We start from the raw sequence: 12,399 nt of genomic DNA, 5'->3' as shown, positions 1-12,399 counted from the left end.
ATTTCAACTCTCAATATCTTCTCAACTAACGGATCTGTATTCAAAAAAACTATAGCATACTACTCAGTAAAACAGAGTGTGTAGGAGCACAAAATTTCACACGAATAATCTGTTGTTTACTGTGGGAGTTATAAGGGCCCCATATCACAGCAAAACCATGACCCAAAAAAATTTCAACTCTCAATATCTTCTCAACTAACGGATCTGTACTCAAGTAAACTATAGCAAACTACTCAGTAAAACAGAGTGTGTAAGAACACAAAATTTCATACGAATAATCTGTTGTTTACTGTGGGAGTTATAAGGGCCCCATTTCACAGCAAAACCATGACCCAAAAAAATTTCAACTCTCAATATCTTTTCAACTAACGGATCTGTACTCAAGAAAACTATAGCATACTACTCAGTAAAACAGAGTGTGTAAGAGCACAAAATTTCATACGAATAATCTGTTGTTTACTGTGTGATTTACAAGGGCCCCATTTCACAGCAAAACCATGACCCAAAAAAATTTCAACTCTCAATATCTTCTCAACTAACGGTTCGGTACTCAAGAAAACTATAGCATACTACTCAGTAAAACAGAGTGTGTAAGAGCACAAAATTTCATACGAATAATCTGTTGTTTACTGTGTGATTTACAAGGGCTCCATTTGACAGCAAAACCATGACCCAAAAAAATTTCAATTCTCAATATCTTCTCAACTAACGGATCTGTACTCAAGAAAACTATAGCATACTACTCAGTAAAACAGAGTGTGTGGAGGAGCACAAAATTTCATACGAATAATCTGTTGTTTACTGTGTGATTTACAAGGGCCCCATTTCACAGCAAAACCATGACCCAAAAAAATTTCAACTCTCAATATCTTCTCAACTAACGGTTCGGTACTCAAGAAAACTATAGCATACTACTCAGTAAAACAGAGTGTGTAGGAGCACAAAATTTCACATGAATAATCTGTTGTTTACTGTGGGAGTTATAAGGGCCCCATATCACAGCAAAACCATGACCCAAAAAAATTTCAACTCTCAATATCTTTTCAACTAACGGATCTGTACTCAAGAAAACTATAGCATACTACTCAGTAAAACAGAGTGTGTAAGAGCACAAAATTTCATACGAATAATCTGTTGTTTACTGTGTGATTTACAAGGGCCCCATTTCACAGCAAAACCATGACCCAAAAAAATTTCAACTCTCAATATCTTCTCAACTAACGGATCTGTACTCAAGAAAACTATAGCATACTACTCAGTAAAACAAAGTGTGTGAGAGCACAAAATTTCATACGAATAATCTGTTGTTTAATGTGGGAGTTATAAGAGCCCCATTACACAGCAAAACCATGACCCAAATGAAAGTTTATATTGCCCTGATGATATACTTTAGAGGAATTCTCTAGAGTCGTTCCTCTAGAACGCCCAGAAAAAACCAATTCCCGAAGAAGTTTTTTTTTTCAAATAAAAATGATAGGTATTTCGGTAGGCACTTGAAGTTTAATGGATTTTGGAAAATTTTTTGAGATTATTTCAGTAAAAATTTGGGCTGACGGCCAAAAATTTAGTACCTTAAGCTACAATTGAACCAAAACTATTTGAGTTGTCTGCTCCACGGTCTATAAACGTTTTTTTTTTGGTGACATGGAATCTCAAAATATGAGATAGTTGTTTAAGTGTTCTCACGCACACATACTAAGTATGCCATCATGTGTAGTGAAGCCTTTGTGTCCAAGACATATGGAGAGCCACTTAACAGCTGATACAAATATTTTCTGTTCAATTCATTTAATTATTTATGGAACACTTAAATAAAGTGTGATGGACTAAATATTTTACATTGCCAAATATTTTTTTTTGTAGTTATTTACCGGCCACTGTAATTAAATTGTGACTTTTTTCTTTTCCTGTAACTAATTACCGCTCATCCTTACTTGGACCATATCCGTTTCATCAGCCTATAATTGACTAAAGATCAACAGGAGTTTTGAAACCATTCGTTGCTCACAAAATGTTAAATACTACCGGGGGAAAAAAGTCTTTGATTACCTATGAAATAAAATGATTTAGTCTTCTCCATAAAAATTACTTCTGCGATATTGCGGCTACTGAATGTTACTAGCAAATATAAGGTAGGATTGGTAAATGATTATCATAAGAAAAAGGTGTAAACTCATTCATTGGCTGAGAAGTACAGTTAGTCCTAAACAGAAAGGACACATCAATTCTTATTCCTTGTTTCCACTCAGGAAATATAGCTGACAGGCTGGAAATAGTGTGGCCTATTTTCACGGAAGAGGTTACAGAGAAGAAATAAACAGAATGATGATAACTATCAACAAAGTTAGAGTGAACAATGCAAGAAGGAAGTCTAATGTGTGTAGAATTGCCGGCTATAAAGGAGTGGAGAGTTTTATAATGCTAACCATTATATTTCCGGTCCGTAGATGGCCACTCCCTCAATATAAGGAGTACTCTTTATTAGTTAACTTCGCACTTCCGTCTTATTATTTATATATCAGACAGACAACATGCCTGCCACTCCTCCAACATAACCATCTTTAACTGTTTATTATTATTATTACAGTTTGATAAACATCCAGCAATCTTCTGACAAGAAAATAATGAAGAACGTATGTTATGATATTTTCGTACACTCTCCGAACACAGATTGAAATAATTGCAGCCTTCTTTAGATCATGAGTACTTATAAAAAAAATAATAATAATTTAGGTAACAAGAAAAGTATTTATTATTAAAGGAAAAAGACTCACCCTTCGTTCCTCTTCCCTGGCTGCCCTGAGATGAGATTCTATGGCTTCCAAGTCGATTTTTGGCATAGCAGTCTCTATATTGTACACATCGAAAGCACCTGTTGAAAACAGAAAATTTTAGTTTTTTTTTTAGTTCAATGAACGACGCGAGAATACGCATAAGCTATCTGAGTGAAATAACCCACACATAAACCACTAATAGAGAAGAGAACCTCCTCAATGATAGCGCTCCCTGGCACTTGTTGAAAGAGGATCACGAAGATGGTGACGCAGAGAGAACGGAAGAAGCTGTCTGGTAGGGTTTGTAAGAGAGATTTCCGGTGGAAAGGGTTTTAAGGAGTTCCTTAATAATGAAGAGGAAGCGATGTTAATAAGTGAGATTTTGGATAAAGATTTTGGTGGAACAATAATTGAAACAAACAAAAAAATAGTTAAAAATCACTTCTAATCAAGGACGATTGTTTCAGGAGGAATACTATTTTTCTTTAAAGAAAATAGCTGGAGTCAATCTTTGAAAAAACTTAGAACATTGCTTCATTAAAGTCTTACTTATGCTTGATGAATTTCGGCCATCAGAAACAACCAAAACGCAGTAATATCAACGAGTGTTTTTTTTTTTGTTTGTTTTTGTAGTGTAGGGTTTGCAAATACATGTCTTCCGGTGAAACTCGATTTCGAAAATGGGACTGGATTATAGCACTTCCTGTAACTAGGATTAAGAGAATGTAAAAAGAGTTAATTTATCTTACGAGTATTCAGTGTGAATGCAGGTAAACTTCAATTAGTTGAAAGTTTATTTTTTTAATTTAATTAATAAAAAATATACTCTGGTAAATTTAAACATAGCTCTTTATAATAACATGCAAATATCAGGTAAATTATATTTTGTTTTTATATTCATTTGCAATGTACACATGTACATGGCATTCATATATGGGACCGTAGTGTTACAAGAGAAAGTGTGGAGAATATTGCGCATTACTTCTGTACACACATAGAGCTTGTAATCTCTTTATTACGATGTCTGCTGAACAGTGGAGATTAATTGCAGCTATAACTTCGCAGTTATAATTGTAATTGTATCATTAAAGTAATTGTACCTATATAAAAATTAATTTAAAATGTGTACAAAGCTAAGAGTGATATGAACATGATATGATACATGTACTTTTTCTCAGAATATTTGTGAGTGTGAATAACTTTATTTGTTGTTATTAAAGAGAAATTCGAAGTTTCTATTTAGAACTTTACTCCACGGAACCCAGAAATTACTTCTGGAGTATCAAAATCGATGGAAGACATTATGGTTTATTTTGAGACAATTTATGGGATTTTATTTATATTTTGATTTGGACTCTTGGTGAACAGATACATCTGAAGTTGTATTTCAGATGAGCGTTCATGAAACTCAGCTTCAAAAGATGTCAGGCTGCGCTGAAAGCACTAAATTCTTGTGTCATCACCACGAATTTGGTGCTGAAATGTTTCAGGAGACTGGAGAGAGATTTTCTTATAACAATGATGTTCTGCTAAACTGAGTGTCAGGTCCAAACAGGTGATTCCATGAATTATTGATATCAAACCTGCTTTTGACGCTCTTTAGACATATGCCTAATTTGGCTTATAGAAATGGACCGTTTTCAGAGCTTTCTATTTTCAAGGATAAGCTAGAGGAAATGTAGACGCGATTCAAAATGCTGATTGGGTCTTCAATACAGGTAGTTAGGAGAAGTATTTCTTTTTGCATTAATCCATACTTGGCTCATTATCTATAAATTATTACCATTTTTCCTTTAGTACCTCAAGTTCACCAATTAAGCCAGATTTTCTAATATCACTTCATTGTAGGTACATCAATATCAAAGCAGAAACTAATTAATGTATTTATTATATAATTTATATAGTATCTTTTCTTAGTAAAGCAAGATCTACAGTGGTGTTGAGATCAGATTCCTGGTCCTAGGCCTTGGATTTTATGTAATGGTTGATATGAGAAATTTATAAAGTATGTTTGTCTTTTTCTATAACACTTAATCTGGTAGTAGAACATCCTAATCTGTTCTAACAAAATAGGCGTTACTCACTACTCTTACCGTGGCTGGTAATACCACAACGAGCGAACATTAGTTCCAATTTAATAGCTATAAATGAACAGGTACCAGGTCTAACAATCCTGGTTAGGATCCAGAATCTAGTTCATCTAAAAAAAAAGGAGTGAAAGAGAGATAAGATGCATTTAAAATGAGGGCACATTACTTCTTCTAGCGTGGGTTTGCAGACAGACAAAATAAACTAAATTCAAGTTGACAGTAGAAGCGATAGGACATCTGGTGAAAATATGCTGTAGTTTTCTAGGTGGGCGGCTTTTACACCTGATTTGTTACAAGTTCACAAATCTGATAAACAGACATGTTTTAAACCAGTAATAATTTATTTTATTTCTTTTTGTAAAGTGATATTTTAAAATTTGCATTACAAATTTGTAGATATTGACCTCATATAATGAACTGAACTGGACAAGAAAGATTACATACAGTTACTTTTTATTTTCTACTTTCTTCACAAAGAGAATCATCTCGCGGGACTTTCTAACTTAGTGCAAGCTCGTGCAAATCTTGTTAACCCAAAGACCAAATCTCTGAGATGTTGTTGTTGTGCGGATAAAAGTCTGTAAATTTTAGCTCGATTTTGATAAAATTTTGCATTTATACAACATAAATGAGCGAATTACCGTAATGATGGCTAATCTGCGCAGAAAGAAGACAAAAAAACCTTAATGTTTTCAACCGTCATTTATTTTTTTTATTCTACCGAATCTAGATTACATTATTTTATAAAAGGAAGAAATTGCATTTATTTAGTCAATTATTTAGATATAATAAACCCAGATGTATACTTTGGCTTTTAATTCAATTACGTGCCGCGAGCCGCATTCGGACAATGTGTGAACACAGGCCTGGATTTAGCTTTTTTACAGGAATTACACGTTTTCATGAATGCCGAGTACTAAATACAAAAATTACAAATCGCGATAAGTTCCATTTTGAAAATTTGGTTTAGATACCATCAGGGAATCATGAAACCTTGGCCATATCTTTGGAAAATCAATTTACCAGAAATTCGCTTTTAGAGAATCGATTAAAAAATGGATTGAGCTCATTGAGAACACAAGGCTTCTTCAAAGGTTTTACTACTATTTAGATAGATCGATAAAATAATATAGCATGAATAAAACTTGTGCTAATTAATTCTGAACTGAATTTTTGTGGTTATTGGGCAAGGTTATTGTAAAAGGAAAATCTTTTAACCAGATTTCACTAACGGCGATGGTTTAAATTTTCTAGTGATTATATTGCAATTCTCCTTGTACTGTTCAATCTTAAAAACTAAATGTGTGAGAACCAAGTTTTAATTGCGTAATGATTATCGCCAATATTAACATTCACTCACACAGCACTAATGGCCGGAAATGCATGCACCACATTAACAATCTGGACAATCTTAGAATCTAAATTGCAAACAAGATTGACCTTAGTGGAAGTTGTACATCAATCTATAAGTAGTGAAAGCTTGTTTAAAGGGTAAAAGAGTCTTCCTCAGTGACTAGGTAAAAGTCGGGCTGTTACATCAGCTGGGGGACAGGAGTTTACAGATTTAAAGAGGTACTTTACACTAAACTTGACAATACATACACCTCCTCCACAAGTGGTATTATAGTCTTACCAGGAAGAAAAATACGAATTCAAAATCAAAGGACGCCACTACAGAAGAGTGTTTAGCGAGTAAAAGTTGCTGTAGTTTTCGTGTCTAAGAGGTTTTTGCCACCTGTTAGCCAAGTGGGGAAAGTGAAGTGGTAGTTCATCTTCAGCAACTCCGTGGGCAGGCCCGTCTCTGTACACTCCAACTCGCCTCAACTAAGTTGATGGCACTGGCTCATTATAATGTCATTGCACCTACCAGCTCTCTATAATTTAATTTACAAAGCTTTATTCTACTGAAACGAGATACTGTTACATTCGTTTTAGTTCTCCTCTAAAAAAGTCAGTCCATTGATTTGAAACCTTTGTCCTTAAGGGATATTATCTCAGGACAAAATAAGTTTCTTTCTTTCTCAATAATCTGCCTTAAAATAAAAAAAAATTGAATTATTATTTATAATTTATAATTGCTTCTTAAACAAAATGGTTTCAGGTACTACAGTAGCTGTGCAGTGAGAGGCGAGACCCGCAATGCTAAGATGTATTTTTAGTTAGTAGGTACGATTCCCGGTCTAGGTCTGGGATTTTATTTAATGGTTAATATGAGAAATTTATTGTAAAGCATGTTTTTGCATATTTGCCTCCAACCAAGAAACCTAAACGTATTCTTAGTAAATGAGATATAGAAACATCTCGCAACCTAAGACCAACTCAATTTAGATTTGATTTCTAATTTTTAGATTTTTTAATATCTCCGACAAATAAATAGGAAAAAGTTAAAAAATCCTTGGAATGTTCAAACATTTCTGATAAATGAGAATATGTAACTTAAACAAATAAAATGTTGAGATAATTCTGGTTTCAATATTCAATAAACCTTTATATCAAGAAGGACAAAAGAAAATAGTCTATAATAAAGAAATAATAAAATATAAAAATTATATATAAAAACACAAAATAAATGGCCCCGAGGAGTAATGTCGTTGATAACCTTGGGGGGAGAACATTATTATTACAGTACGATCTAATTAAAACGGTCCGTGAATATAAAGAATACACCTTGTTGTGGAAGTTAATTAACTGGAGGAGAACCTCCACTTCTCCATCTCTCAATTATGTTAATTAACTGACAACCGTCCCACACGAGATCTTTCTATCTGTTGTGAACATAATAAAAGAACAAAAAAAATATAGCAAAAATAACTGTACTTTAACCTAATATAGGTGTGGAATTGCGATCAATGTATATAATTCTACTATAATTAGGTGAATAATTAAGGTCAAAAAAAAATAATAAGAAGTTTGTTTAGGGTAAGGTACAAAACCGAACCCATAGGTAACGAATAGGAAACAATTTCAGAGACTACGGGTGTTTGAAACCTAAAGCAACAATAATTACCTTTATGTACTAAAAATAATTATGGACATTGTCGGAAACAATACTTTCTTAAAGCTTAAGCGATTTACTAATCAAACCAGTTTATAAAGACTTCTTGTTTATAAACAACGCTCATAGGTTTTCATATTTCGAAACTCACAGCACATTCAAATCATCGGGAAAAATAAAGAGTGATAAGAAAAGAGAAACTATAATTTCAAAATAACTCAATACGTCTTATTATAGTAGAAATTCACCAAGAAAATATGGACACTGATAGAGCCTTTAAGAAAGTAGAGCGATAAGAGAAAGTATAGATTTCAAGAGAGAGAAAAATCTATGATTGTATATTGCATTCCTTATATAGCAGTAATAAAATTATTACTGACTTCATTAATATTATAATCTGTGAATGTGAATATTATAGTTTCTACGAGTGCAGTATAATATTGTAGATAATTAGACATTCATATTGGAATAAGAAAAAAGAAAATGCAACAAAAAAATAAAAAAGAAAGTCAGAAGTACTTGATATAATTAGAATTGATATAGTGCAACTCTCACTTTTCCCCTTTTTTAACTACTTTTGCACTTAATCACTCCATAATTAGTACTCACTTCCGTTTGTAATAACTATAATCAAGTATCTAGATCGTTCCTAGGTTGTAGTGTAGACTATCGCCTTCGGTGTGAAGAATTAAGTTTTGACTTCCTTAGTTATAACGACGTAGACCTTCCATCTTGATTGAAAGTAGAGAATTACTGCTGTGACGGCCAGAACTAAAAAGTAGTTATTTTTAAACAACGATGATCGTACATCTTGTTACGATTTTTTTTCTTCCAGTTTGTACAACGCATTAGTGCAGCATCCTCATAATTTTCTGCGGTATCTACGCCATCCAGCTTCAAGGACCGTCACTCTGTTCTTCTTCTTGCAATTTTTGCCGCCTGGTTTCATCCAATTTTGTTTTACACAGTAATGACCATTTGACTTTTCTTTTGCCGTCACTAAGAATGTTGCTCAATATGAACCGATAAGCAACACTTCTACTGAACTCACTGTTTGGGGAATCTTTGAAGTCGCGAGATTCACAATATTTTCTAAAAAAAAAAAGACCTATTCCTAGCGTGAGTTGCAGCTTTAAGCCATTTTGCCTCAAGCTTCAACGGAGTTGCTTTGTTATTGTAACAAAGCATTCAAACAGTAGCTCTTCCTTTGTTTACTTTCTGTTTTATATTGGAAACACTTTCCATACTATAGGCTCCTAGGGAAGAAAAACTTTTGTTTCTATCTTTCTGTCCTTCTATCTCAAGGATCTAGGTCTGCCTGAATCGGCAGATTAGTCCCACTGAATCTGAATGCTACTTCAAATTTTCTCATCAACATTTCTCATCTGCATTTGTTCAGGATTTCACCCTTGATTTTACAGAGTTTACTTTCATTTATAAAAACTGCAAAAACCAGTGCACAAAGAGAAATACCTGCTGAAAATCTCATTAGAGATATTGAAGATTGTGAAGGCCGGGGCAAAGGATGCTTTTTTAAATCCGTTGAAAACTAGTGGAACTTTTCTATAGAATTTCCTGTGCTTCTTTGTGAAAAAACAAGAATGAAGGATGTATACCCTGAAAAATCGACAACTGTAGGATGAATGGATCTGGAAAATTCAAAACTAAATAGGGCCATTAACTTTTTATACATAAAAATAAATCTCAACTAAAATAAAATTGATTCTGAATGTAATTGAATACTAATTACTATTGAGTTTGCACAATTTCATTTCCCTTCGGAAAAAAGTAAAGGAAAGTGAATAAATAGTGACTCCAGCTGTAACCTCATTAAAACAGAAGAAAATACTTAATTTTTCATCTCCTTTTAAAGATCCACAAATCAACCACGCTCTACCCCATACCCGAATCACCACTAACTTAGGTCAAAGTTCTTTTTCAACAGCTGTCTTCAGCTGAAAAAATCTAATTTCAGTGCCTCTGATCTTTACCAACAAAAATCTCCACAATTCAACTAATAATAAAGACAAATTAAGATTAAAAGAAAAAAATAAGAAGGAAAAAAGTTAACAATTTGTATCTTTGCTATCCACTAAAGTAAAATCAAATCAAAACTTCGAATATGAGGCCTCCCTAAAAAACACTTTGATTACAAGTTGATTAAAGTTTATAGATTTAGAGCGCAACCAAGCGAAAACTCAACTTAAAAAAAGATATTCTTTGTATGTAATCTACTTAGGTTTAGCAAATCTACAAGATCAAGTCAATAACTTAGGGATCCAATAGATTGTATGGCAATGTTTATCCGAAGACTAATACGTGAAAAGCTAAGTGAATGAGAAAAGGGAGAGATGAAGATCTGGACAATTGGATCCAGAATTGAATCGGGACAAAACGCTCTCTCACTGCAAGGGAAATAAGAGAGGTGGAAGTAAAAAGTGAATCGACTAAGCAGAGGTCTTATGGCGGCAAATTTTTGTTTATAAGAAACTTTTAAATTAAACACCCACTGAACGTTTATTTAAAATTGTTTCCGAAAAAATAACTGTAGCTGATGACAAGTTAAAGATTCTAAACTGACATTCAACTAATGTCCTCGCCAACTACTACATATTCGAGTAACATAAGTCATAAATAACAACGAGAACAATAACGTATACAGTTATAAAAACTGTTGATTGAAAAATCGAGTTTGAAAATAAATATATACCTAATAAGAATTGTACATGGTGTGACTATTAGTACAGGTTTAGAATATTTTATTATTTTTTTTTTTTTTTTTTTTTTTTTTTTTGCGCATCAACAGCTGAGGTCATTAGCGCCCGGAGCTTTTTCCAGTGCACTGCCGGCCTCCGGACAGTGTTCTCTCGTTACAGACAACACTGTCCATCACCGGACAGTCCATTACCAAAAGACTATTATTTTACAATTACAAGTTTATATAACTGCATAATGTTAACTAAAAATGACAAGAGATAAATATTTTAGCGTTGAAAAAATGTATTTACAGCAACTTATTTCAAAAATTAAATTTGTTTTTTAATCTCTTAAAAAAAATAAATAGAACGTAAGGAGAAAGGATGTTATTAACGTAACGACAGGTTTTTTTGGAAAGAATTTTTGTAAAGTCAATGACCTGTCTGTTATTTCAATCCCGTAATTTTTTAAAAAATATAAATATAAACTAAAACTTTTAGATTAAACACTTAAATTTCAAGTATAAATTATTAAAAAATGAATTAATAATTACGAGGTAGAACTCAACAGTTTTATAGTTATTTAATCATTTTACATAATAATAATAAGATGGGGCGACTCAACCGATTCTAGAAAATAAATGCCAATAACTTGTTTAGCAATCATGTAAGATAAAACATGGAATACTGCCCGAAACATCTGCTACTCGAGCGAACTCAATGGCCAAAACGCATAGAGGAAGGGTAAAATCCTAAAGAATCAGATCAGAGTGTCATTGAATCAGTAGGTAACGCATCTCTGACACGGAGATGTTCGGTCCCTCGGCCTGAGCGACTTTTACCGAAAGGGAGTACTTAATAGAATGGCGAAGTCATCTAGAATCTCTGCGGACTCTGGGCCTGGTCTAAAGTATTGAGCCCTATTTCAGATTGGTCCCTCAGACGAGATTAGAGGATGCGCGTAACCTGTTTACAGGGCCTTAAATGACCGCCCTTTTTATTCGACCCGATCTTGTATGGGACGATATGACTATGTACAGGATTTCTGGAAAAAATTTTATCGGTCCCGGACGCAGCCAATCTAACCCTAGCATATATAACGTAGAACGAATAAAGTTGGATGGTCAACGGGGAAAATATCGTCAATATGGAGGAGGGTACCAGTGTGGAGATGGTATCTGCCCTTCATTTTGTCTGGCGCTGGTCTCCCACTCAATAGGCGAGACTCCATGTAATTTAGGAATAAGAAAATCCCAGGTGGCAACAAACTTTAATCCTTCATTTCTTTCGAAGGACTGTGAATGTTGGTTCAAAAATATAAAATAAATTAGGAAAAGTACCCCCTTGCCATCGGGCCTTGAATTCACTGTATAGATCTAACAGCTAAAAATCCGAGGAATAATAATATAAATACACATGGTTATTCCCTATCAAGAAGAAAAAAGTAAATAAATTCCTGATCCTAGTGCAAAGAGTTGCCTCTCCAGTTCCCTAAAACGGTAACAATACCAAGTGTAGAATTAAGTAAACATTTCATTCAGCTTACTATCAGTTAGGCCCTATATGTATGTAATTGTAAACTGTTTTACATAACTAAGTTATATTGCCCTTCTAAACATGTTTCTTCCGGCCAGTGAATACTTCCTACAATTGATGGTAAAAAAAACACAACTGTAAACGTCACTATAAATCCGCTTTACCATTAGTGTTCCTGTAATCAGAGAAGGAAATTACACTAATTGTTTGACACTGTTTGCAGATAGGAAAATAGTTATACATCAACTAATTACTGGTTTACACTAAATGCAAGGAGTAAGGTGCAACCACATTAGATTAACTTTCTT

The 12,399-nt window shown here is 33.6% G+C and overlaps 1 protein-coding gene across 4 annotated transcripts in view; it reads right to left on the bottom strand.

Annotated features, from left to right (window-relative positions):
• Positions 1-12,399, bottom strand: part of Schip1 (Schwannomin interacting protein 1) — a 190,859-nt gene that overhangs the window by 25,928 nt on the left and 152,532 nt on the right. For all 4 annotated transcript variants that reach the window (XM_074131977.1, XM_074131975.1, XM_074131976.1 and 1 more), the window contains one exon: positions 2,775-2,872. In XM_074131977.1, the coding sequence (XP_073988078.1) occupies positions 2,775-2,872 (98 nt within the window). The remainder of the gene's footprint in view (positions 1-2,774; positions 2,873-12,399) is intronic.

This window comes from Rhodnius prolixus, unplaced genomic scaffold, assembly GCF_049639745.1.
Source record: "Rhodnius prolixus isolate KJV_2025 unplaced genomic scaffold, Rpr scaffold_4, whole genome shotgun sequence".
Taxonomy (NCBI): Eukaryota; Metazoa; Arthropoda; class Insecta; order Hemiptera; family Reduviidae; genus Rhodnius; species Rhodnius prolixus.
Note: the sequence above shows the minus strand (reverse complement) of the source record. Positions and strands in the feature narration are given on the sequence as shown.